General features: G+C 39.5%; 1 protein-coding gene across 1 annotated transcript; it reads right to left on the bottom strand.

Annotated features, from left to right (window-relative positions):
- Window positions 1-3,813: 3,813 nt before the first annotated feature.
- On the bottom strand, window positions 3,814-18,400 carry LOC127045311 (uncharacterized). The gene is made up of 2 exons (XM_050941319.1): window positions 18,005-18,400; window positions 3,814-4,332 (listed from the first exon to the last, which is right to left on the bottom strand). Exons 1-2 carry the CDS (start codon window positions 18,312-18,314, stop codon window positions 3,893-3,895), a joined length of 750 nt encoding a protein of 249 aa, XP_050797276.1. The 5' UTR covers window positions 18,315-18,400; the 3' UTR covers window positions 3,814-3,892.
- Between the last annotated feature and the right edge of the window lie 4,058 nt (window positions 18,401-22,458).

The raw sequence follows: 22,458 nt of genomic DNA, 5'->3' as shown, positions 1-22,458 counted from the left end.
CATTTATTCACATTAAATTTCATTTGCCATTTTGTTGCCCAGTGACTTAGTTTTGTGAGATCTTTTTGAAGTTCTTCACAATCTGCTTTGGTCTTAACTATCTTGAGTAGCTTAATATCATCTGCAAACTTTGCCACCTTACTGTATACCTCTTTCTCCAGATCATTTATGAATAAATTGAATAGGATTGGTCCTAGGACTGACCCTTGGGGAACACCACTAGTTAACCCTCTCCATTCTGAGAATTTACCATTAATTCCTACCCTTTGTTCCCTGTCTTTTAACCAGTTCTCAATCCATGAAAGGACCTTCCCTTTTATCCCATGACAGCTTAATTTCCATAAGAGCCTTTGGTGAGGGACCTTGTCAAAGGCTTTCTGGAAATCTAAGTACACTGTGTCCACTGGATCCCCCTTGTCCACATGTTTGTTGACCCCTTCAAAGAACTCTAATAGATTAGTAAGACATGATTTCCCTTTACAGAAACCATGTTGACTATTGCTCAACAGTTTATGTTTTTCTATGTGTCTGACAATTTTATTCTTAACTATTGTTTCAAGTAATTTGCCTGGTACCGACATTAGGTCTGTAATTGCTGGGAACACCTCCAGAGTCCTTTTTAAATATTGGCATTACATTAGCTAACTTCCAGTCATTGGGTACCGAAGCCGATTTAAAGGACAGGTTACAAATCTTAGTTGTTAGTTCCGTAACTTCACATTTGAGTTCTTTCAAAACTCTTGGATGAATGCTATTGGGTCCCGGTGACTTGTTAATTTTGAGTTTATCAATTAATTCCAAAACCTCCTCTAGTGACACTTCAGTATGTGACAGTTCCTCAGATTTGTCACCTACAAAAGCCAGTTCAGGTTTGGGAATCTCCCTAACATCCTCAGCCGTGAAGACTGAAGCAAAGAATCCATTTAGTTTCTCCGCAATGACTTTATTGTCTTTAAGTGCTCCTTTTGTATTTCGATCATCAAGTGGCCCCACTGGTTGTTTAGCAGACTTTCTGCTTCTGATGTACTTAAAAAACAGGACTCAGGAAACCTGGATTCAATCCTCCGCTTAGTCATGGACTTTCTATATGATCTTGGTAAGTAACCTTAGGCCTGATCTTCAGAAGTACTGAACAAGGACAAGTGCAGAGTCCTGCACTTAGGACGGAAGAATCCCATTCACTGTTACAGACTAGGGACCGAATGGCTAGGAAGCAGTTCTGCAGAAAAGGACCTAAGGGTTATAGTGGACGAGAAGCTGGATATGAGTCAACAGTGTGCCCTTGTTGCCAAGAAGGCTCATTGCATTTTGGGCTGTATAAGTAGCGGCATTGCCAACAGATTGAGGGATGTGATCATTCCCCTCTATTCGACATTGGTGATGCCTCATCTGGAGTACTGTGTCGAGTTTTGGGTCCCACACCACAAGAAGGACGTGGAAAAATTGGAAAAAGTCCAGCAGAGGGCAACAAAAATGATTAGAGGGCTGGAGCACATGACTTATGAGGAGAGGCTGAGGGAACTGTTATTGTTTAGTCTGCAGAAGAGAAGAATGATGGGGGATTTGATAGCTGCTTTCAACTACCTGAAAGGGGGTTCCAAAGAGGATGGATCTAGACTGTTCTCAGTGGTGGCAGATGACAGAACAAGGAGCAATGGTCTCAAGTTGCAGTGGGGGAGGTTTAGGTTGGATATTAGGAAAAACTTTTTCACTCAGAGAGTGGTGAAACACTGGAATGGGTTACCTAGGGAGGTGATGGAATCTCCTTCTTCCTTAGAGGTTTTTAAGGTTAGGCTTGACAAAGCCCTGGCTGGGATGATTTAGTTGGGGATTGGTCCTGCTTTGAGCAGAAGGTTGGACTAGATGACCTCCTGAGGTCCCTTCCAACCCTGATATTCTATGATGTTATGATCCATTATTCACCCTGTAGAGCTTCAGGAGCTTAGGCCCTTTGAAGATCAGGCCTTTAATCTCTGACTCTTATTCAGTAAGTACCTAAGCACGTGTCTAGCTTTATCAAATGAGCAATCCCATTGAAATCTGTTTCTCATCTGTAAAATGGAGCTAAAGATACTTCCCTGTCATATGTGAGCCTTGTGAGGATGCATTCATTAGTTTGCCAGGTCCTCTGACAATGTGGTGATGGGAGCAGATATATGCATCGATACCTCCTTTTGCAGAGCTTGTTTGTTTTCTTTCCTGAGACATCACTGCACTTTCTCCCTCTGTCTTCGTCCTCCTCAGCAACAATTATAATCGAGACTCAGAATGTCTTCTTCTTCTAGTATCACCTCTGTACTTGGTGACTCCACCACAAATGTGCTGGTGACAAATGAGTCTCCGCAGATACTTGAGACTGCTGATAAGCCACATAGCGTAAATTGCCTTCTCAGACTGAACAATATTCTCTTTGAGCTCACTTCACATTTGGAGGTGGAATCAAGCTGCTGTATTTGGTTGAGTATAATTCCCCAGACTGTAATTTGCGAGATCTCTATTTTCAACACGAGCCATTTAAAGTTCAAGAAAAATCTGTGTGCTGCATGCATTTTTCAATGTGTACATCTCTTTGCTGGTCTTAAAGCTAGTACCTAAATTCTCCCCAGCACTTTCACGTTGCAACACACAAAGCCTTGCGTTTGGGAGTTCGGAATAAATTTTGTCCATAAGAAAAGAAATTAAGTAGCACTTCCTCTTCCTCATATCAAAGCTTTTTCCATATGATGAGAGCCCTGGAGTGCTAAGGAATAGAAAAGCAGACTGAGTGACCCAAGAGTCTTTTAATTATATTTGCAGAACCTTGGACATGCATAAGCATCTTCATATTAACAAAGTAATTTATAAGAAGTCTATATGTACGAAATAAAAAATAATAATATCCAAGCAGAGATGCTCAGTTACTTCACATTTTCACTGCACCAAAGAAAAAAGATATTAGTTTAATTTTTAACATTTAAATTTTACAACATTTAATAAACCCCCACATGCCATGTAACATACAATTTATATCCAATATGGTTGATTTTGAATACCATATTTGCCCATTGAACAACAAATCATCACATTATTATTAAGTATACGAACTACAGTTGTGCCTAAAGGCCTTAAATAAAACTGGGGCCTGAATGTGTGACATGCTGTATACGCACATAAGAAGCAGCCTCTGCCCTATAGCATAGCAATGAATCCCTGTATTGCGGACAACTGTGAATTATGAGAGATATTTTATACACCTCAGGAGTTGGAATTGGAATCCTGGACCTTCAAGCACCAACATCACCGTCCTCTATTACTTGAACTAAAGGAAATCTATTTTAGGTCTGTCATTGTCTCCAAGGACCCATTGCTGGACGGCAATGTTACACACAAGAAGCAAGCACGTTACTAGAACTCAAAGTTTTCCAGCAGAAAAGTGTTCTGTTGGGAAATACTGATTTGAAATAATTGATATGTTTTGTGGGAAATTATTCCATTGAATTTTGTCATTGGAAATTACTGAAAGGTTTTAATAAGGTCAAAACCTTTCATTCTGAGATCTCACAAATATCACTGGTCTACAATTTTTGAGAAGTCGTCTGCTTCAGAGATAAAATGTGATATTTATTATGTATTTTGATGTGCTGAATTCAAATATGACAATTAAGACAACTGATTGGCTACTGTTTCTAAGATATTTAAGTTTTTACATTTTATGTCTATGTATATTGTGTAGATAGTAGAGTTTTAATCATAAATTGTAAACCTAGGTCTTTTCATGTGTTTAGGGTTGCTTTACATGATAATATTTCACCTGTCCTGTTTATGTAACACTTTAAAAATCAGCAAAAGGGTTATATAAATAAAATGTATTATGAAACAAAAGGCAAAAAACTATTATGTCCATAGTTTAGTCCTATTCAGTGTCTACTCGGCGCTTCTTGGCTTGTCTCTTGTATTCATTAAATGGAGCATCTCTTGTCACTGTCCAGCAATAGTCTGCAAGCACTGATGGGCTCCATTTGCCCTGATAGCCTGCCAGGAGATTCCACTGCTGTAGTCTGGAGCCCAACAGCTCTGCCTTACTCTTGGATAGTTCCAAATCCCTGACAAGATCATTCAGTTCACCTTGTGTTATGAGGTGTGGTTCAGAGGAGGAGGATGGGAGAAAATGTGGGTCCTGTGACATTGATGGTTCAGGACCAGAAGTTTCATCCTCTTCCTCTTCCTCGTCTGACTCCAGTGAGAATGATTCTGGTGCATCAGGAACCGACAGTCCTTCTCCGTGGGGTACTGGGTGTATAGCTGATGGAATGTTTGGATAATGCACAGTCCACTTTTTCTTCTTTGACACACCTTTCCCAACTGGAGGCACCATGCAGAAGTAACAATTGCTGGTATGATCTCTTGGCTCTCTCCAAATCATTGGCACTGCAAAAGGCATAGATTTCCTTTTCCTCTTCAACCACTGGCGAAGATTTGTTGCACAAGTGTTGCAGCATATGTGTGGGGCCCACCTCTTGTCCTGATCTCCAATTTTGCAGCCAAAATAAAGGTGATAGGCTTTCTTAACCGTAGTGGTTATACTGCGCTTTTGGGATGCAAAAGTCACTTCACCACAAACATAGCAGAAGTTATCTGCACTCTTCACACAAGTACGAGGCATCTCTGCTCACTTTGGCTAAACAGAAATGTGTCCCTTTGCAAAATCAAACACTGACAAATAAGAGAGCACGACACTGTATGATTTCTAGAGCTGATCTAGGGCAATTTGTTCAGCAGAGTGATGTAAGCTTTGTTATGATTGCATCATCCATGACTTCTAGGAATAACATGATGCAAGTCATATTATGCATGATGCAATACCAGCTTCAGATTGCATCATTCATTGTTTTGCCTCAAAAGCAAGTACTGTCCAAACCCAGTCATAGATTTATTCATAGATCCAGTCAAAGATGTATTTTAGTCATTTCTGGTTTAAATTGAGATCCCTTCCCTTTATAACTCACTTATCCTCCGCCATTCCCAAGTCAAGGGTCGTATATACTGACCCAATAGCATATCTTGAAAACTAGAGCCAATCAACAATTTTAAGCATCATTTTCTTTCTCAGTGACCAAGAATTAGTAAAGTTGGACTACATTTATTTCAGAAGCATTTTGGCTGTAGATCAGTGTATTTTGATAAACTATAATATAAAAGTCAAAATGATAAAATGATAAAGTGCAAACAAAACATTTTGATAAGGTCAAAACAAAATGTTTTCAGGATATTTTGTTTTATGAAAAATTCTAACATTTCAACATTTTGTCCGAAATTGAGATGAAACCAAATTCCAAAATCTCAGAATTGTCTATGTGACAGAAATTCCAAATTTGGACTATCTCTGCACATTACATGATAGCTTGAAGTGAGTGCCAGATGAAATGCAATAGATTCTAACACATTTTGGCAAAACTCATCCATTTTAACTTAGTGTCACTTTGAGCTTTTAGGTTTGAACCAAAACTCAATGCGCAATACCAGTGGTGCAAACTCATACTAATCAAAACCAAGGAAACTGACAAGGAAAACATTTTGTTTAGATTTTGAGAGTGAGATTAAAAATTACCACCACAGAATACTTTCTGCTAATGAATGGCATTGTACACTGCCCTTCCATTTCCCTTTTATCACTTACAACCTTGTGCCTAATCTAAAGCCCATTCAAATGAATGATTTCACTTCAATGAGCATTGGATCAGGACCCTTGTGAGTTTTTCAGGTTTCATAATCAAAAGGCTCTCAAAGACAATGAGCTTACATCTTTGGTCAATGGACAGTGAAAGTTCTAATCTTTTATAGTCTAAATTTTCAAAATGACCACCAGTGACTGTGACTATTTGGGGTAGCCAAGAATAGACACTTCAAAAGCATCTGATTTTCAGAAAGTGGATGCTCAGATCTTTTCTGAAAATCAGGCCCCTTTATGGTGTCTATTTTAAGCACCCAAAATCAGTAGGCACTTTTGAAAATTTAGGTCCTCACATCTCTGGTAAAGTATGGTACAGCTGTAGAATTAGCCACTCAGCTAGTGCATAACTCCAATGAATTCAGCTGAACTGTACTAATTCACACCCGCTGAAATCTAACCCTTAATTTTGATATTCTGTACTGTGGAAGACTATGTTTTCTGTGATCTTTCTATTATTCAAAAATGAATATCTTCTGTTTTCTACTCATAATAAAAACATAAGAATATGGAACATGTTCTTATTTTCCCCCTAGTATTATAACAACAAAAGAACTTTCTCTGTAATGAGCATTACACTGTAAATCACTTTTTGCCATTCACACAGCCTGAATGCAGAGTTATCTGAGATGATTATAATCTTCCAAAAATGCAAATTACCCTTTTTTTTCACATTCTCTGTGTTACAAACACAAATCAAAACTTTATGACACTTGGAGGGCATTTTTATTGGTTTCTATGAAGAGGTAGTGTAGAGAGCTGAAACCTCATGTGTCTATGTAAATGAGCCAAACAACAAACAGACTTGAGTTCCTTTAGTACATCTGAAGCTACAAAGGAATAAATCAACATCAGATAAGATTGGTATTAGAAGTGGGTACTAAAGAAGAATACATTGGTTAATGAGAACACACAGCCCACAGATGAAAAATAATTACAAAACATCGTAAGTCTGATTTTTATGAGATTTGATTGAGATGAAATTTCGGGTTTTAAGAATGACATTTGGGAAGAACTGATCTATAATTAGAATTTTCTAAAAGATGCAGTTCAAATGGTACATGGAGATAGGAGACAAATAAGCTGACTTACTGGGATGTGTTAAATGTTGTAGATAGAATAGATGCTTTTAAAATGAAAGTACTGTTCTGAGAAAGAAAATTGTGATTTACAAGTGCAATTTATGAACCAATATAAGTGCCTGATCCTCTGACCATTGAAGTCTATGGCAAAGGCCACATTGATTCAGTGATGAAGAATTAGGCCATAAGGCCCTGGTTCTGGAAAGCATTTAAGTATGTGATTAAATCCCACTGATTCAAGCATTTCCATGGGATTCCATGATTTCTGTGGGACTTAAGTGCCTAGGTGCTTTTGAAAATCCTGCTAGGTGCTTATTTGTGCATTTAGGTCCCTAAATACCTCTAAAATCTGTCCTGAAGTGAACTGCTCAAGGTCACAGGTAGTCTGTGGCAATTCTGGGATATGAATCCAGATCTCCTGAGGCCCACTCTAGTGTCTTAACAGCAAAACAACCTACCTGTACTTGTTTCCTAAGCAATGATATTCTTCATAGTTTATCCTTCTCAACAGTCATTTTCGGAGCAAAGCATCTGAGGGGCAGTGTAGCCCAGGGGCTTAGGCACCAGATCCTGAGTTCTAATCCTGGCTTTGACCTGGACTTCCTGTGTGGTCTTGAGCTAGTCACTTAATCTCACTGCCTTAGTCTCTCTATCTGTAAAGTGGGAATAATAATTCTTATAATTACCTACCACAAAGGACTGTTGTGAGGATTAGCTAATGTCTGCAAAGGGCTCTGTGCATGCTAAGCATGGTAGCGCATAGTAAGTAAATGTCTGATAATGGGAGAAAATCTGCCCAATCAACATATGAGACAGTTTCTTCTGTCTCTTAGAGAAATGGGGCTGTACTGAATTCACAAAGTCATGTTATCAAAGGAGAGTTATCAAAGAGTGAAGCTTTTTGCAGTGCTAGCCAACATATATCAACTGGAGTAAACTTTCAAGTCATGGGGTGGATGTGGGGGGAAAAACAACTCCCCCACATTTGCAGGTACATTCAAATAAGTAATTGCAATCAGACAGCAATTAGTAGGGCCGGACAGAAAACAAGAATTCCATTTAGTGAAAAACATCAGTGTTTCTAAAATTTATTTTTGTCTTTCATTGGAATGAAATGAAGACCTCTCCAAATGAAAGAGTGGGACAGACAGACAGACATCTGAGTATAGCACAGCAGTTTAGGGCACTCACCTGGGATGTGAGACACTCAGTTTCCAGGCCCTGCTCTACATTGGATAGAGTAGGACCTTGATCCTACATTTCCTATGTCCCAGAGGAGAGTTCTTACCACCACGTTATTGGCTATCCTGGAGTAAGAGTACTCTCCCTCTCTGCCATTGATTATAAATCCCAACTTGAAGCTGAGAAACCTTGCTGACAAAACATTGTCAACACAAAAACATCTCCCAGAAAGAGGGGAGGGATAGTTCAGTGGTTTGAGCATTGGCCTCCTAGACCCAGGATTGTGAGCTCAATCCTTGAGGGGGCCACTTAGGGATCTGGGGCAAAATCAGGACTTGGTGCTGCTAGTGAAGACAGGAGGCTAGACTTAATGACCTTTAAGGTCGCTTCCAGTTCTATGAGATATGTATATCTCCCTTTAAAAAAATGTGTCAGTTTCAAAGAATTGTCATTTTCTGATGAAAAAAAAAAACATTTTGTCACAAAAATTCCCAACCAGCTCTAGCCATTAGCTGATTTTTGTATGTGCACGCTATGTTTTGGGGACACCACTAGTGCAAGACCAGTGTTATGAATGAACTCATTGTGCTATGTTTTGGAAAATCTGCTCCAGATTATAATCTGAAATTAGACCCCAGTTCAGAACCTTCTCCAGAAAACTGTCCAGACTAATCTTCAAATATCAGAATGTTACTTTTTCCTTTGCTAAACATCAATGGCCAATAGAAGGGGAGAATTTGAGCACCATATTACATCAAAGAATCAGGACTGTGATTTTCCCAGTCCTAATATCCAGGAGGGATTAATATATAAAAATCTCTAAGAAGATAAGCACACGTTTTACATTTGCAATTCTACACACCACTTCTGGTTCATGGTGACAAGCCTAAAATATAAGAAAAGTGTACTACACTCACCAAACATAATCAACATAACTAGTTCCTGGGAGGCTCTCTGTGAATCTTTTAAATTGCTTGTGGAAATAATATTAAGCACGTCTACCTCTATAAACATGGCCCTACGTTATAAGCAATTTTCCTGTAATAAGAATGTCAAGAAACACCACTGGGGCTTCATAAAATAGCTAAGCTGCTATTAATGTGCAATCCTTTTCTTTAAACATTGCTGCCTCAAGGATAAGGAACTTATTTAAAAGTCCAAAAGTCACTCGAGGACTTCCCTCTGAGGTAAAAATACTCTGTGGGCAAAACCTCAGCAGTTGTAAATTTGATGTAGCACCACTGAAATCAATGGAGACATGACATCTTATACCAGCTGAGGATTTTGTCCTGTGGCTGACATTTCCCAGTGTCCACTAATTTCCAGTGCCTCAGCTTTTGGGTGCCCAACTTGAGACACTTGGACTGTGATTTTCAAAGGTGTGATCATCTGCTGTTCTTGACTTAATAAGGCCTGTGAATGCCCATCATCTCAGAAATTGAGGCTTCTTAAAAGTGCATCAAGGTGGACAACCAAACATGGAGACATCGAACATTAGTGGACACTTTTGAAATTTGGGTCTATGGGATTTAACTACAATGTTAACAGCTAACTACAGAGTACTGCAAAAGAGTAATCACTACAGGGCATCTAATAGTATATAAAATGTGTTAAATATAATTTAAAAAAATAATTAACAATGACAAACAAAATATCCCATTCTGACAGTTTAGTGATGTAGAATAGTTCTCAGGGAATACTGGTCCCTTTTGAATTAATGAAAAATCAGAAGCCTTAAAGTTGTTACAAAATGAGAGCTCTTTCTATGAAAGCAAGAGGAGTTAATCAACAAAGCTTTTTCAATTAATAAAACTGTTATGGGCTCTGATCCTTCAGTAAGTTGTAAATAGAGCTTTATGGGAAGTAGTTTTCCTGCCCCATGAGACTTTTCAGGCTTACAAGATTTTTTCCATCCCAAATCAGAACATTCAAATTTTCAAGGATTGAAAATCTGAAAAAATCCCAGGTCAGGTCAATCAAAATGTGCCAGTTCAATAATATTGAAATATTCTGTTTCAATTTGGTCCTTTAAAATATTTTACTTTGGTTTTTTTTTCACTATGAATTAACTTAAATTTCAAAGCAAAAAGTCATATTGACCCAGAAAATGAACTTAGTTTTGAAAACGTTGCAATGGGAAAATCATTGAAACTGACACTTTACAGTTTCGGTTCTGACAAATCAGCATTTTCCAATGTAAAAACCATTTCATTGAAAAATTCTCTACCACCTCTGGTAATAAGGTGATAATTTCCTGAACCCATCATATCCAAAAGTTCACCTAAAGTTCCAGGGTGAAGACCATGGCTGACAGCTCCACTCCTTAGTCACAGTGGAACTGTCTAGCCTATGTATATAGCTCATTGGTACAGCAGATAGAGATTTCTCAGTGACCAGTGTGAGACTCTGGAATGAACTCCCCCACGAATCAAGCACTATCATAACCCTCTCCACTTTCTGCCCCAAGTGCAAGTGTAACCTTTGGGTGGGCTAGAGTTCACTTCATTGCCCTTCTCCAGTGACTAAAAAAATCCAACTCTCATAGAAAGTAGCTAGAGACCCAGAATCAGTCTCCAAGGTTTTTCAGCAAGTATTGCACAGTGTCAACCTCCCCACATTCAAGTCCCAAAAGGAACTAAAGAAATGAATTTAATCAAATAACTTTCTAAAATCTTATGATATAGAAACCATTAATAATCTAATTTTTACAGCCTAACATGGCTATTTTATAATCCACAGACATTATATTCACAGTTATGCATAAACATAAATAAAGAAAACAAATTAAGATCTGAACAGTTCAGTCCCCACAGCAACACAGTGAGAAGAGACTGAGAGTTCCCAAAAGCTTAGGTTGAGTTCACCTAAGTCTCAGTTAGAGTCTTTGATCACCAAATCTATACGGTTGGCTGAGTCTAAAACAACATCTTCCCTCTACTTGCTTGTAGGAATCTTCAGCTGGAATCCAGGCAGACTCTTCCTCTGCTGAAATCACTGCTAGCCAGCCAGCTAATGGATTAACCAATCACTCAGCTAAGTGTATAGATTTAAAGAAAACCCTGTCACAAGAAAATACGAAACCGAGAATAGCAAAATAGAAATGACTCTTTCCCCGTTACTATATTTATAGAAAAGTTGGTGAATTGCACTACTTGAGACAATTTAACTAGAGCAGTTTGGCTAAAATCAAAACAACATTCAAAGCATACAATTAAAATAGAAGATATTTTTCCCTCCCAATTTCCCCTGGCTATAATTAGCATTGCCCTTGCTGCCCTGTTAGAGGTTAACAATATCAACAATCTACTGCAAAATGCTTCAGCGTTAGGGACAACAGCCTACTTCCTGCTCCTGGGATCAGCTTCTCCCAACTCACACAGGGCACATGGCCCCCTGCAAAGCAGCTGCCCTGACTGTTTGCCCTCATGGAGTCTGACCCCAGCAACAGGGAACCTATTGTAGCAGATTCAAAACTACCAGACCCAATTCCAGAAGCTTCTGGATGTAGAGTTTTAATCGGCCTAGCAACAGTGACCCAGACACAACTCACTCCTACCTTCTCTCATGCCCCAACTGGGTCTCAAATATATCACCCTATTAGGCACATGGGTTACACAAGAAACATTTCTTCAACTTGTTTTCTGTCATGTCAACACAGAGCAGAGTGTTCATTAGAAACAAAAATGATAATAATAAAGGATTGAAACACAAATACGCCACTGCACACAACTTGCCCCTGTGGCAAGAGGAGGAGAGAGAGAGAATGAACCACGTTGCCATTGTTCGTGAGCCACTATGGTGATAAGGGCAGTAGAAGAACATGTATAGAATAGTGTCAAGCCCCTTAGAAATGTGATAGACTCTGTGGGGGCAATGGGGGTTGGACCTGGGCAGAGTCATGGATCAAGCAGTGGGGAAACATTCTGAGAACAACGTGCCCGCAGATTTCCCTCAAAACAGCTGTGCCCTGTTACTTGGCATTCCTAGAGTCTAAATATTATTTAAAAGTCAAACCTGTCAAGCACAATGAAGCACCTCAATCTGATTTTTGGTAACTGGTTATTTCATAGGGTACAAATAATCATAAACTCAAATGGTCTCTACTTATAATGTTATAGTAATTGCTTCTATATCACTTGACAGTTCTTTCCCATAATAAACTTCATGCATAATTAGAATATAATCTTCATGCATAAATAACACTCTAATTAGTCTGTAATCTGTAATTATAATGTATTTACCGACTAGTTATATGCTTGTTTGGACTCTATAAAATGAAATATCTTTATTAAAGAAATTGAAGGAGAATTATGTAAATTTTGTGTGTGGAGCTCATTCTTGGGGCTCTCAGGACAAAGGAAACAAAGTTATAACAAATATTCTTCTTACTGCAAACTAGGGGTTGGCAACCTTTCAGAAGTGGTGTGCCGAGTCTTCATTTATTAACTCTAATTTAAGGTTTTGCATGCCATTTTAACATTATTAGAAAGTCTCTTTCTATAAGTCTATAATATATAACTAAACTATTGTTTTATGTAAAGTAAACACAGTTTTAAAAATGTTTAAGAAGCTTCATTTAAAATTAAATTAAAATGCAGATCCCCCGGACTAGTGGCCAGGACCCAGGCAGTGTGAGTGCCACTGAAAATCAGCGCGTGTGCCGCCTTTGGCACGGGTGACATAGGTTGCCTACCCCGATCTAAGCAATGGAGAGATACTATGGGAGAGATAGCAAGCAATACACATCACTGCAGAGCCAAGTTTTCCCTGAACATTTAAGGATGGAGGCAAAAGGAATAATACTATTTAACAGTGAATCAGAGAAACACCCTACTGTCAAGAAATGTACGAGTAATCACATCTGGAGTAGATGAAGGCTCCAGATGGAAAGATTTAGTCACAAATGACATACATTAGAGAACAACAAAAGTTGGATAAAAGATCTGGCAAATGACATCCAAGGAGGATAATGTAATTATAGCCTTAAAACTGTGACAATATTAGGTTAATTCCATAGTATTTTGACTTCCCCTTAGAATTGTTTGTCAGAACTGTGGATACATGTTTGAGCTGCAGTCATGTACAGTAACTTTCTGCTAAAGTCTGAAGAGTATGCTTTACGATCAACATGCTCTGTAGCACATACATTTTCATTTTGAAGTTCAAATGGTTTCGTATCGACACTGGTATGTGTTCTTTCTCACAACCTTTATTAGTATGGTTTGCAGTTCAGTAGCACCAAGAGGTCCCAGCTCAGATCACAGCACTATTGTATTAGGTTCTGTACAAACGCATAGTGAGAGACAGTCTCTGCTCTGAAGAGCAAACTCTAAATTAGAGTTGGGCTGAAAAAAAGGCAATTCCTTTTTGTGAAACATTTCTCAATTTGTTTTTGCTTAGAAAGCTGTTCTAGGGGGAAATTTTCAGCCAGCTCTCTTCTTAACAGACGATATAGATGTGGGAGGAGGGGGGAACCGAGGTTCAGAGGGTGTATCTACACAGCAGCTGGGAGATGAGTCCCAGCGCAGGTAGACAGATTTCCGCTAGCTCTGCTTGAGACAGTCTGCTATCAATATCAGTGTGGATGTTGCAGCACTGGCAGCAGCTCTGAATAGGACCCAGGGGGGTTAGGCATGCTTGGCCTTGGGTAGCTAGCCCAAGTCACCACCTGTGCAACAACATTCACACTGGTATTTTTAGCATGCTACCTCAAATCTGTCTACCACGCTGGGAATCACACCTCCCAGCAGAAGTATAAACAAAAAGTGACTTGAACAGCAAAGTGGAAACAAAGTCAATATTTGGACCGATGATTCCTGAGTCTCTATGGCGGTGTATGCACTCCCTGTCTCCTCTTGAAGCAGACGATACACGTGCTGACACCACAGTTACAGTCTACCCAGCTGTTTTGAGACTCTGCACAATGAGGAACAATGTTCAGATTCAAAAGGGGGGCCCTTGGGATCAGGTCTGTGCGGCCTAGTGGCCAGAATCAGTACTTGGGGTCAGGGCTATACAGCCTAGCGGGCAGAGTCAGTACAATGGCCTTTGGGGTCAGGGCTGTACAGCAGAGGTTCTCAAACTTTTGTACTGGTGACCCCTTTCACATAGTAAGCCTCTGAGTGCAACCCCCATTATACAGTAAAAAAAATTTTTTATATATTTAACTCCATTATAAATGCTTGAGGCAAAACGAGGTTTGGGGTGAAGGCTGACAGCTCGCAACCCCCCATGTAATAACCTCGTAACCTTTTGAGGGGTCACGACCCCCAGTTTGAGAACCCCTCCTGTGTGGCCTAGTGGCCAGAGTCAGTAGAAAGGGTTGTACAATCTAGTGGCCGGAGTCAGTACAGTGGCCCTTGGTCAGGGCTGTGCAGCATTTGGAGCATGCCCAGTCTGGTCCAAGATATGGGACTTCCACCACCTATAGGGTTAGCTTACCCTTTCCTGCCTAGTGCGGGGTATGCATGCCCTGTCACAGTCCCACTTTAGTTCTCTATCTTCTTGACCACATTACCTTGCAAATTTGAGTGTGATGTGAGTGTCTGTGATATTCTAACACTTTCTTTCTCTTATCTGATTTCCTTTTACTACATAGGATGGTTGTAACATGAAAGCAAATTAAAAGTCCAGTTGACTGTCCTCTGTAAGATGCTGGTGGATGACATTTAATAGCTGAGATTGTAATAACTGTTTATTTGTTGTTGTTAGAGCTGCTTGGGGGGAAAAAAATGAAATTTCCCATCCTGTGGGAAATTCCGAGATTTTGACATTTGCTTTTATGCTAAATCAGGATGAAAAATCGAAATCCTGGATTTGTTTTGTGAAATTAAATATTTTGATAAGATTGAAATGTTATTTTGTCTTTATCTTTGTATATTATACTCAAACATATTAACTTTTATAATATAATCGATAGAATAGAATCAATAGACTAGAATAGCCTCATAGACTTTAAGGTCAGAAGGTACTATCATTATCATCTAGTCTAACCTCCTGCACATCACAGGGCACAGAATCTCACCCACCCGACTCCTGAAATGTTTTAACATTATTGAAACAAAACATTCTGCTAGTTTCCCATTGAAAAATTGATACGGTGTACGCTTTCCTGTCAAATATTGAGATTTTGTTAAATCGGCATTTTCAAAATCACTATGTTGGAAAATTTCCTGCCAGCTTTAGTAGTTATTATATTACTGTGAGTCATTTGTGACCTACATTTCCATTGTATTCGTACATAGTAGTTGTATAATTTTACTGCATTTTGTTCTTCTGTGACTCAAAAAAGTAAAATGTAGAGAAGTGAGAAAGGAAGAAATCCAATTATTTTTGTGTATGGCACCTACAGGAATGAGAGCTTTATAAATTCTATATAGCTAGAAGATGATTCTTAGCCCCTTTGAAGCTGTATATAGCCATGTATTCTATATTGTTATACTGTCCCACATGAGGTGAAATCCTAAGAAATGAGGTTCAGTGGCATCATCTATAATCCAAATCTGTTCTTTATTCTTCTTACGTAAACACACCTAGATGTAACACTATTGTATAGGCTAGCTCTTTGTGCCTGTAGACCAATTCCCAGGAGCCCTCAAGAGAAGCAGGCCTTTAGGTAGATGTAGTTTTCATGATTATATGTTCACTTACAGTCCTGGACTGCTGCAAAGGTTCTTTTCAATGTTGGGCAAAATCCCCAAAGAGCATTGAGCTGGGCCAACTGATACTAGTCAGCTCTCTATTTTTGGGGAACCAGGGCACAGTGTCTGGCCTGTCTGACTCATGAGGGACACCTCCCCCCGCCAGTCTCTGCTTGAACCAAGACCGATCAGAGAAATGGCTTGCAGAGAGCAGTGAAGGGCATTGGGAGACACATGGCTTCACTGGGGTTGTGTGTGCCATAAGGAACTATTCGGTGTTAATAAGGTTGGCAGGTTCTGGCTCTGAGAGAACCAGTGAAGGTCACTACCAACCTGAGTCATCCTTTCCACAACAAGAAAAAATAACAGCCCCCAGAACCAGTTACAAACTTTCTCTTCATTTCTTATTTTAATGTGACTATTGTAATATAAAACACACAGCAATATTTTGTAGCTAAGATATGGCCATCATTTAAAATCAGATCTGAACAGGGCATGGAAGAGGGCAGATTCTTGTATTCTTCTCTTGTTTTCCCCTAAAACACTTCTCAGAAATATTTGAATTGTATTCCTATGCTTGTAATTTCTCTGAAGCTTTGTTAGCACCAAACATTATAAATAGCAAGAGGCATGGGAAACCAAACAAACAAACCAAAAAAGCAAGCAAACAAAAAACCAAACCCACCCATCAGCTTCTTTACAGTTGTATCGTTTATGTACCCTGAAAAACTATCCTCTTGTCATAAAAAAACCAAACCCACAAACTTTCCTCTTTGCAAAATCACTACATCCCTATGGAACAAATGCCACTAATAAAGTAAGAATGAATCCATGGCAGAAAGGGAAATTGTTTGTAAGGAAAGGAATAATTGCTTGTAGATGAAATGGAGAAGCAATGGGCAGTCTGAGGAATTTCCTTTGGAGCTTTATTACAATAACGGATTTGGGAGAATTTGAAAATCTAAGAGTGCCAGCAAACAGTAAAGTCAGAGCTGAGAAAATCTCTCAAAAAAAACCCCAGAACCTGGAATAGAATGGATATATTGATGAATTTATAAAACAGGGTAAAAAATATTTGTTGATTGCCTTCATCTGAATGAACTCTGGGATGAAGTTGTATTGGATGGGAACAAATCAGTGTAAATAAGGAAGCCAGTGATTTTGTTTAGCTCTGCCCTCTACTGAATGGAATTTGACGTGCTCAAACATTGGTCTTGCATCCTAGTGGGTGGTCTTCAAAGGGAAAACCTAATTCTCCTGATATCTAATGCAGGGGCATCTGAACATGTTCATAATGTAGAACATATGTGAACAGAGAAGTCACCTCATGGACACCTCTCCATCCTATTAAAGATCAGGCAAACCACCTCTCCCCCCTGTTCATTAATTCCCAACAGTGGGAACTACAGTAATTGTTTAAAGTCCTATTTTGGCCAATCATTTATAGTTGCAGGCTGAGATCCAGGTAGACTGCCCTTATCACTATGTTCTTGGAATGCCTTACAAATTCTACAGGAAACACAATATAAACTCTCTTTCCTGCCCCCTATGCGACAATGGCTTGTTTATTCTGGTTTATTTTTTTAAAGTTTTGTTTCAGTATTTTGCGTATAACACTGGTCTACAATTTTTGAGAAGTCGTCTGCTTCAGAGATAAAATGTGATATTTATTATGTATTTTGATGTGCTGAATTCAAATATGAAAATTAAAACAACTGATTGGCTACTGTTTCTAAGATATTTAAGTTTTTACATTTTATGTCTATGTATATTGTGTAGATAGTAGAGTTTTAATCATAAATTGTAAACCTAGGTCTTTTCATGTGTTTAGGGTTGCTTTACATGATAATATTGCACCTGTCCTGTTTATGTAACACTTTAAAAATCAGCAAAAGGGTTATATAAATAAAATGTATTATGAAACAAAAGGCAAAAAACTATTATGTACATCGTTTAGTCCTATTCAGTGTCTACTCGGCGCTTCTTGGCTTGTCTCTTCTATTCATTAAATGGAGCATCTCTTGTCACTGTCCAGCAATAGTCTGCAAGCATTGATGGGCTCCATTTGCCCTGATAGCCTGCCAGGAGATTCCACTGCTGTAGTCTGGAGCCCAACAGCTCAGCCTTACTCTTGGGTAGTTCCAAATCCCTGACAAGGTCATTCAGTTCACCTTGTGTTATGAGATGTGGTTCAGAGGAGGAGGATGGGAGAAAATGTGGGTCCTGTGACATTGATGGTTCAGGACCAGAAGTTTCATCCTCTTCCTCGTCTGACTCAAGTGAGAATGATTCCGGTGCATCAGGAATCGGCAGTCCTTCTCCGTGGGGTACTGGGCGTATAGCTGATGGAATGTTTGGATAATGCACAGTCCACTTTTTCTTCTTTGACACACCTTTCCCAACTGGAGGCACTATGCAGAAGTAACAATTGCTGGTATGATCTGTTGGCTCTCTCCAAATCATTGGCACTGCAAAAGGCATAGATTTCCTTTTCCTCTTCAACCACTGGCGAAGATTTGTTGCACAAGTGTTGCAGCATATGTGTGGGGCCCACCTCTTGTCCTGATCTCCAATTTTGCAGCCAAAATCAAGGTGATAGGCTTTCTTAACCATAGTGGTTACACTGCGCTTTTGTGATGCAAAAGTCACTTCACCACAAACATAGCAGAAGTTATCTGCACTCTTCACACAAGTACGAGGCATCTCTGCTCACTTTGGCTAAACAGAAATGTGTCCCTTTGCAAAATCAAACACTGACAAATAAGAGAGCACGACACTATATGATTTCTAGAGCTGATCTAGGGCAATTTGTTCAGCAGAGTGATGTAAGCTTCGTTATGATTGCATCATCCATGACTTCTAGGAATAACATGGTGCAATTCATATCATGTATGACACAATACCAGCTTCAGATTGCATCATTCATTGTTTTGCCTCAAAAGCAAGTACTGTCCAAACCCAGTCATAGGTTTATTCATAGATCCAGCCAAAGATGTATTTTAGTCATTTCTGGTTTAAACTGAGATCCCTTCCCTTTATAACTCACTTATCCTCCGCCATTCCCAAGTCAAGAGTCGTATATACTGACCCAATAGCATATCTTGAAAACTAGAGCCAATCAACAATTTTAAGCATCATTTTCTTTCTCAGTGACCAAGAATTAGTAAAGTTGGACTACATTTATTTCAGAAGCATTTTGGCTGTAGATCAGTGTAATTATTGTGGGAAGCTCTGCTGAATAAGTCTCTCTTCCATTTTGTTCTGAAAGTAAGTTTAATTCATAAACATCTTCATTCCTTCCAGGAATGAGTTCCACAGTCATGGGCTAGCTGTTGAGAAAACTTGGACTCCATCACCAACTAGTTTCTTTCTTTTGATAGAGGAGCTCTGTTGTTCCCATGGAATGTTGTGAGCAGGCATAATTGTGGCGGTTTAAGGAGGTCTCAGGTAGGCTGGATCATTTGCATGGAAGTCCGTCAAGATCAAGCCCAAAGGTTTGAACTCCACTCTCAATGAGGTATACAATTATCCGATCATCATCCAATTCTCCACCAAATCAGATCTCTTCTTCAATAAGTATTTTATTGTCTCAGAGATATTCCTTCATCTTCCACATGAGGAATCTTGCTCGCTACCAATATTTATAATATTCCCATCCCTCAAGTTGATGAATAAATATCAGGGCATCAGAGAGTTGTGTGTGATCCATTGAGAGAAAAAAGGGTCCAAGAGGTCAGGCTGAATATAAATGGAAAAATAAAAAATTCCTGCCACTGACCCCCAAATCTACCAGCTAATATGAAAGCTCCAGCTTCTTAGATCAGCTTAACATGTGAGTGGATTTAGAGGCTTCTTCATCCCTAAATGATATTTAAAGATGCCTATGACCAGAGCTCCAGAACTCACAGATTTTAAGGGATGATCATGAACCAGCTGCTCATCCTGCTATTTCCAATAACCACATTTCAAATGATCCATGCTTTCATTTAAAGTTGAAAGCCCCAGAATAAATATGCCTTGTAGGCTAACCAAAAAGTTAATTTGCTTTCAATTGCCAAGGCAGCCACTTGCCAACTCTCCCAGTTTAAGCAAAATGCTGGGCAGAGCCAGTAACAATGCCAAGGGGGAAGAAGAAATGGGAACCGTGAACACACAGCAGCAGAGAAAAGCTCAATTTAAAAGCAGATCGCAGTACTAATCCATCGATAAGAAATGTAGGAGTTTTAAAAACCCTTTGGAGTCACTTTTATATACAGTTGTGTGGAATATCTCTAATTATATTCATTATTAGAACACCTATCTTTAGCAGAGAGACAAACTGTTAAAATGTATAATGGAAGCCACAGTACAAGGAGTGACAACTAGATCAATGAACTGCAGGAGGAAAACCTTTATTTGAAATTAGAGAAAAGGAATAGCTCAGTAGTTTGAGCATTGGTCTTCTAAACCCATGATTGTGAGTTCAATCCTTGAGAGGATCATTTAGGGATCTGGGGCAAAAATCTGCCTGGGGATTGGTCCTGCTTTGAGCAGTGGGTTGGACTAGATGACCTCCTGAGGTCCCTTCCAACCCTGATATTCTAAGATGAAAGGAATGTAGCTAATAACATTGCAAAAAGACCAAATCCACACTCCAAATTGTAGCAAAGGAGGTGCCGTTTGCATAGAATCAGACTGCTCACCTGAGCCAGGCAGGATGAGACGACAAGGTGGCAAGAATAGATGCACCATATATGGGCAGTTGGAGGTTCCCAAGAAGCATCCCAGAAGGGAGACACTATGGGATTTGTCATGCTCTCTGGAGTGGCTCATAAGTCTATCAACTGCAGGGAAGACTATTAAAAAGCAGGGCATAAACCTCAAATTGGTTATGACTTCTACACTGAGATTACACTTGTTGGTTGGTGAAAACTCCTCAGGCACTATACAGTCTTAACATGGAGTCACAGACAGTCCCTTTGGGCATTCTGGTCTATCTTGCTACCCTGGCAAACTTTACGCTGTGACAGCCACTTTACACCAAAGAGTCACAAAATATTCAGGTTACTCCCAGTCCCAAAGGACCAGTCACTTACCCCAGGTCAATTTGCACCAAAGAAAATGCTTGAAGCTAATCCAACTAAGGGCTTATTATCTAATAGAAATAGATGAGTTATTTACAAGGTTAAAACTGGAAAACATACACACACAAGTGAATTGCCGTGTTAGGTTTCAGATAGTGATAGAGCTGCTGAAATAAGCCATCTCCATAAATCCTTTTGGGCTAGCTCAGGCTAATCCTGGGGATCTGTTGCTTATGTTTAGGAATCTTTTCCCCTTAGAGTACAAACAGCATAAAAAGACCCTACTATCTTCTGGTTAGGGATTTTCATCCCCATCTCCCTAGAGTCCAAGTTGAGAGCTTCTACATGTCTCCATCTTCATGGGTGTACTGTGAGCAATCAACAAAGTCTATGTTTAATGGCTTCCAATGGCCCAACTGGACTCAGTAAGCCTTCCTGATGGGCCAGATATAACCCCTGCTCCTGGATGAAAACCTGTATTTCATGGTTGGTGACTTTTCTTTCCTGACTGGAATTACAGTTTCAGAGCAAACACTTTTATAGTTACAGAACAAATACAAGTATTACCTTATATAATTGGTAACAGCTATTATAAGTAGGATTAATGCATGCAACAACTTACAAGCATTTCATAAAGTCTAAACACACTAAATAAATTGTTACAAGTCCAATACCTATTTTAGTAATACTAACACACAGGTGAGTCAGACTCTTTTCCAGTAGTGCTCACTTGAGGTCTAGGAACGTTGGCATGAGCTGGCACATGGTCTACCAGCATCACATGGTCATCATGGTAAGCTCTGGTTTGGCATGCAGTGCTCAGTCACCTTGTATGCACCGGAAAACTGAAGCATTAGGAACTGACCTGGTGGGATAGCACCAGTCTAAGTACCAAATGGCCATGCTGTTTTGGGTGCAGATCAGTTGTACTACACCACTGCAGCAGAATTACCCTCTAGGTGCTTATCTCTCAGTTCCCAGTATAGCTTCCTGAAGCAGTGGTATCTGGGATATTTCAAAAGGCTTCAAGAAGCACAAATTCACTGTGAGCTCTGAGATTAAACTCTCATATATCCCCAAGAAAATCCATAATGTGGTGAGTCTTTTGTCATTGATATCACATTTACCTTGTATGTGTTAGTCCAAAGATGGAGAGGTATAAGTCTTAGATGCGATACTAAATTCATCATGCCACATGAAATCGTAGTTGTCAAGGAAAGAGATGATCATTGCAAATAAATATAAACCTCATGTTTTGGTGTATCCAAAAGCTCCTGATACAAACGTTCTGAAATTCTTCTGGAAAACGTACTTTCATCTCTCATCCTGCACCTGCATGTAATATTGTCATATAGAAAAAAAGGGAAATCGTGATTAGGGTTCTCGCACAGAAGACATTAGCAATGAGTCAGCAAGTGTCATGGCATGATACTTTGGTGATACCTTTCTAAGGCCTGGTCTACACTACGAGTTTATATCGAATTTAGCAGCGTTAAATCACATTAACCATGCACCCATCCACACAACAAAGCCCTTTATATTGATATAAAGGGCTCTTAATACCAATATCTGTACTCCTCCCAGATGAGGAGAGTAGCACTGAAATCGGTATTGCCATTTCGGGTTAGGGTTAGTGTGGCCGTAATTCGACGGTATAGGCCTCCGGGCACTATCCCACAGTGCACCATTGTGACTGCTCTGGACAGCAATCTGAACTCGGATGCACTGGCCAGATAGACAGGAAAATACCTGCAAACTTTTGAATTTCATTTCCTGTTTGCCCA

This window comes from Gopherus flavomarginatus, chromosome 2 (genome assembly GCF_025201925.1).
Source record: "Gopherus flavomarginatus isolate rGopFla2 chromosome 2, rGopFla2.mat.asm, whole genome shotgun sequence".
Lineage (NCBI taxonomy): Eukaryota > Metazoa > Chordata > Testudines > Testudinidae > Gopherus > Gopherus flavomarginatus.
This window is presented reverse-complemented; position numbering and strand designations above follow the sequence as displayed.

Excerpts from the sequence above, each read along its gene's own strand:
- LOC127045311 (XM_050941319.1), bottom strand. The coding sequence starts at position 18,314 with ATGCCTCGTACTTGTGTGAAGAGTGCAGATAACTTCTGCTATGTTTGT. Across the intron at positions 4,333-18,004 it reads AGTGCCTCCAGTTGGGAAAG|GTGTGTCAAAGAAGAAAAAG; the intron begins GTGTGTCAAAGA and ends CAGTTGGGAAAG.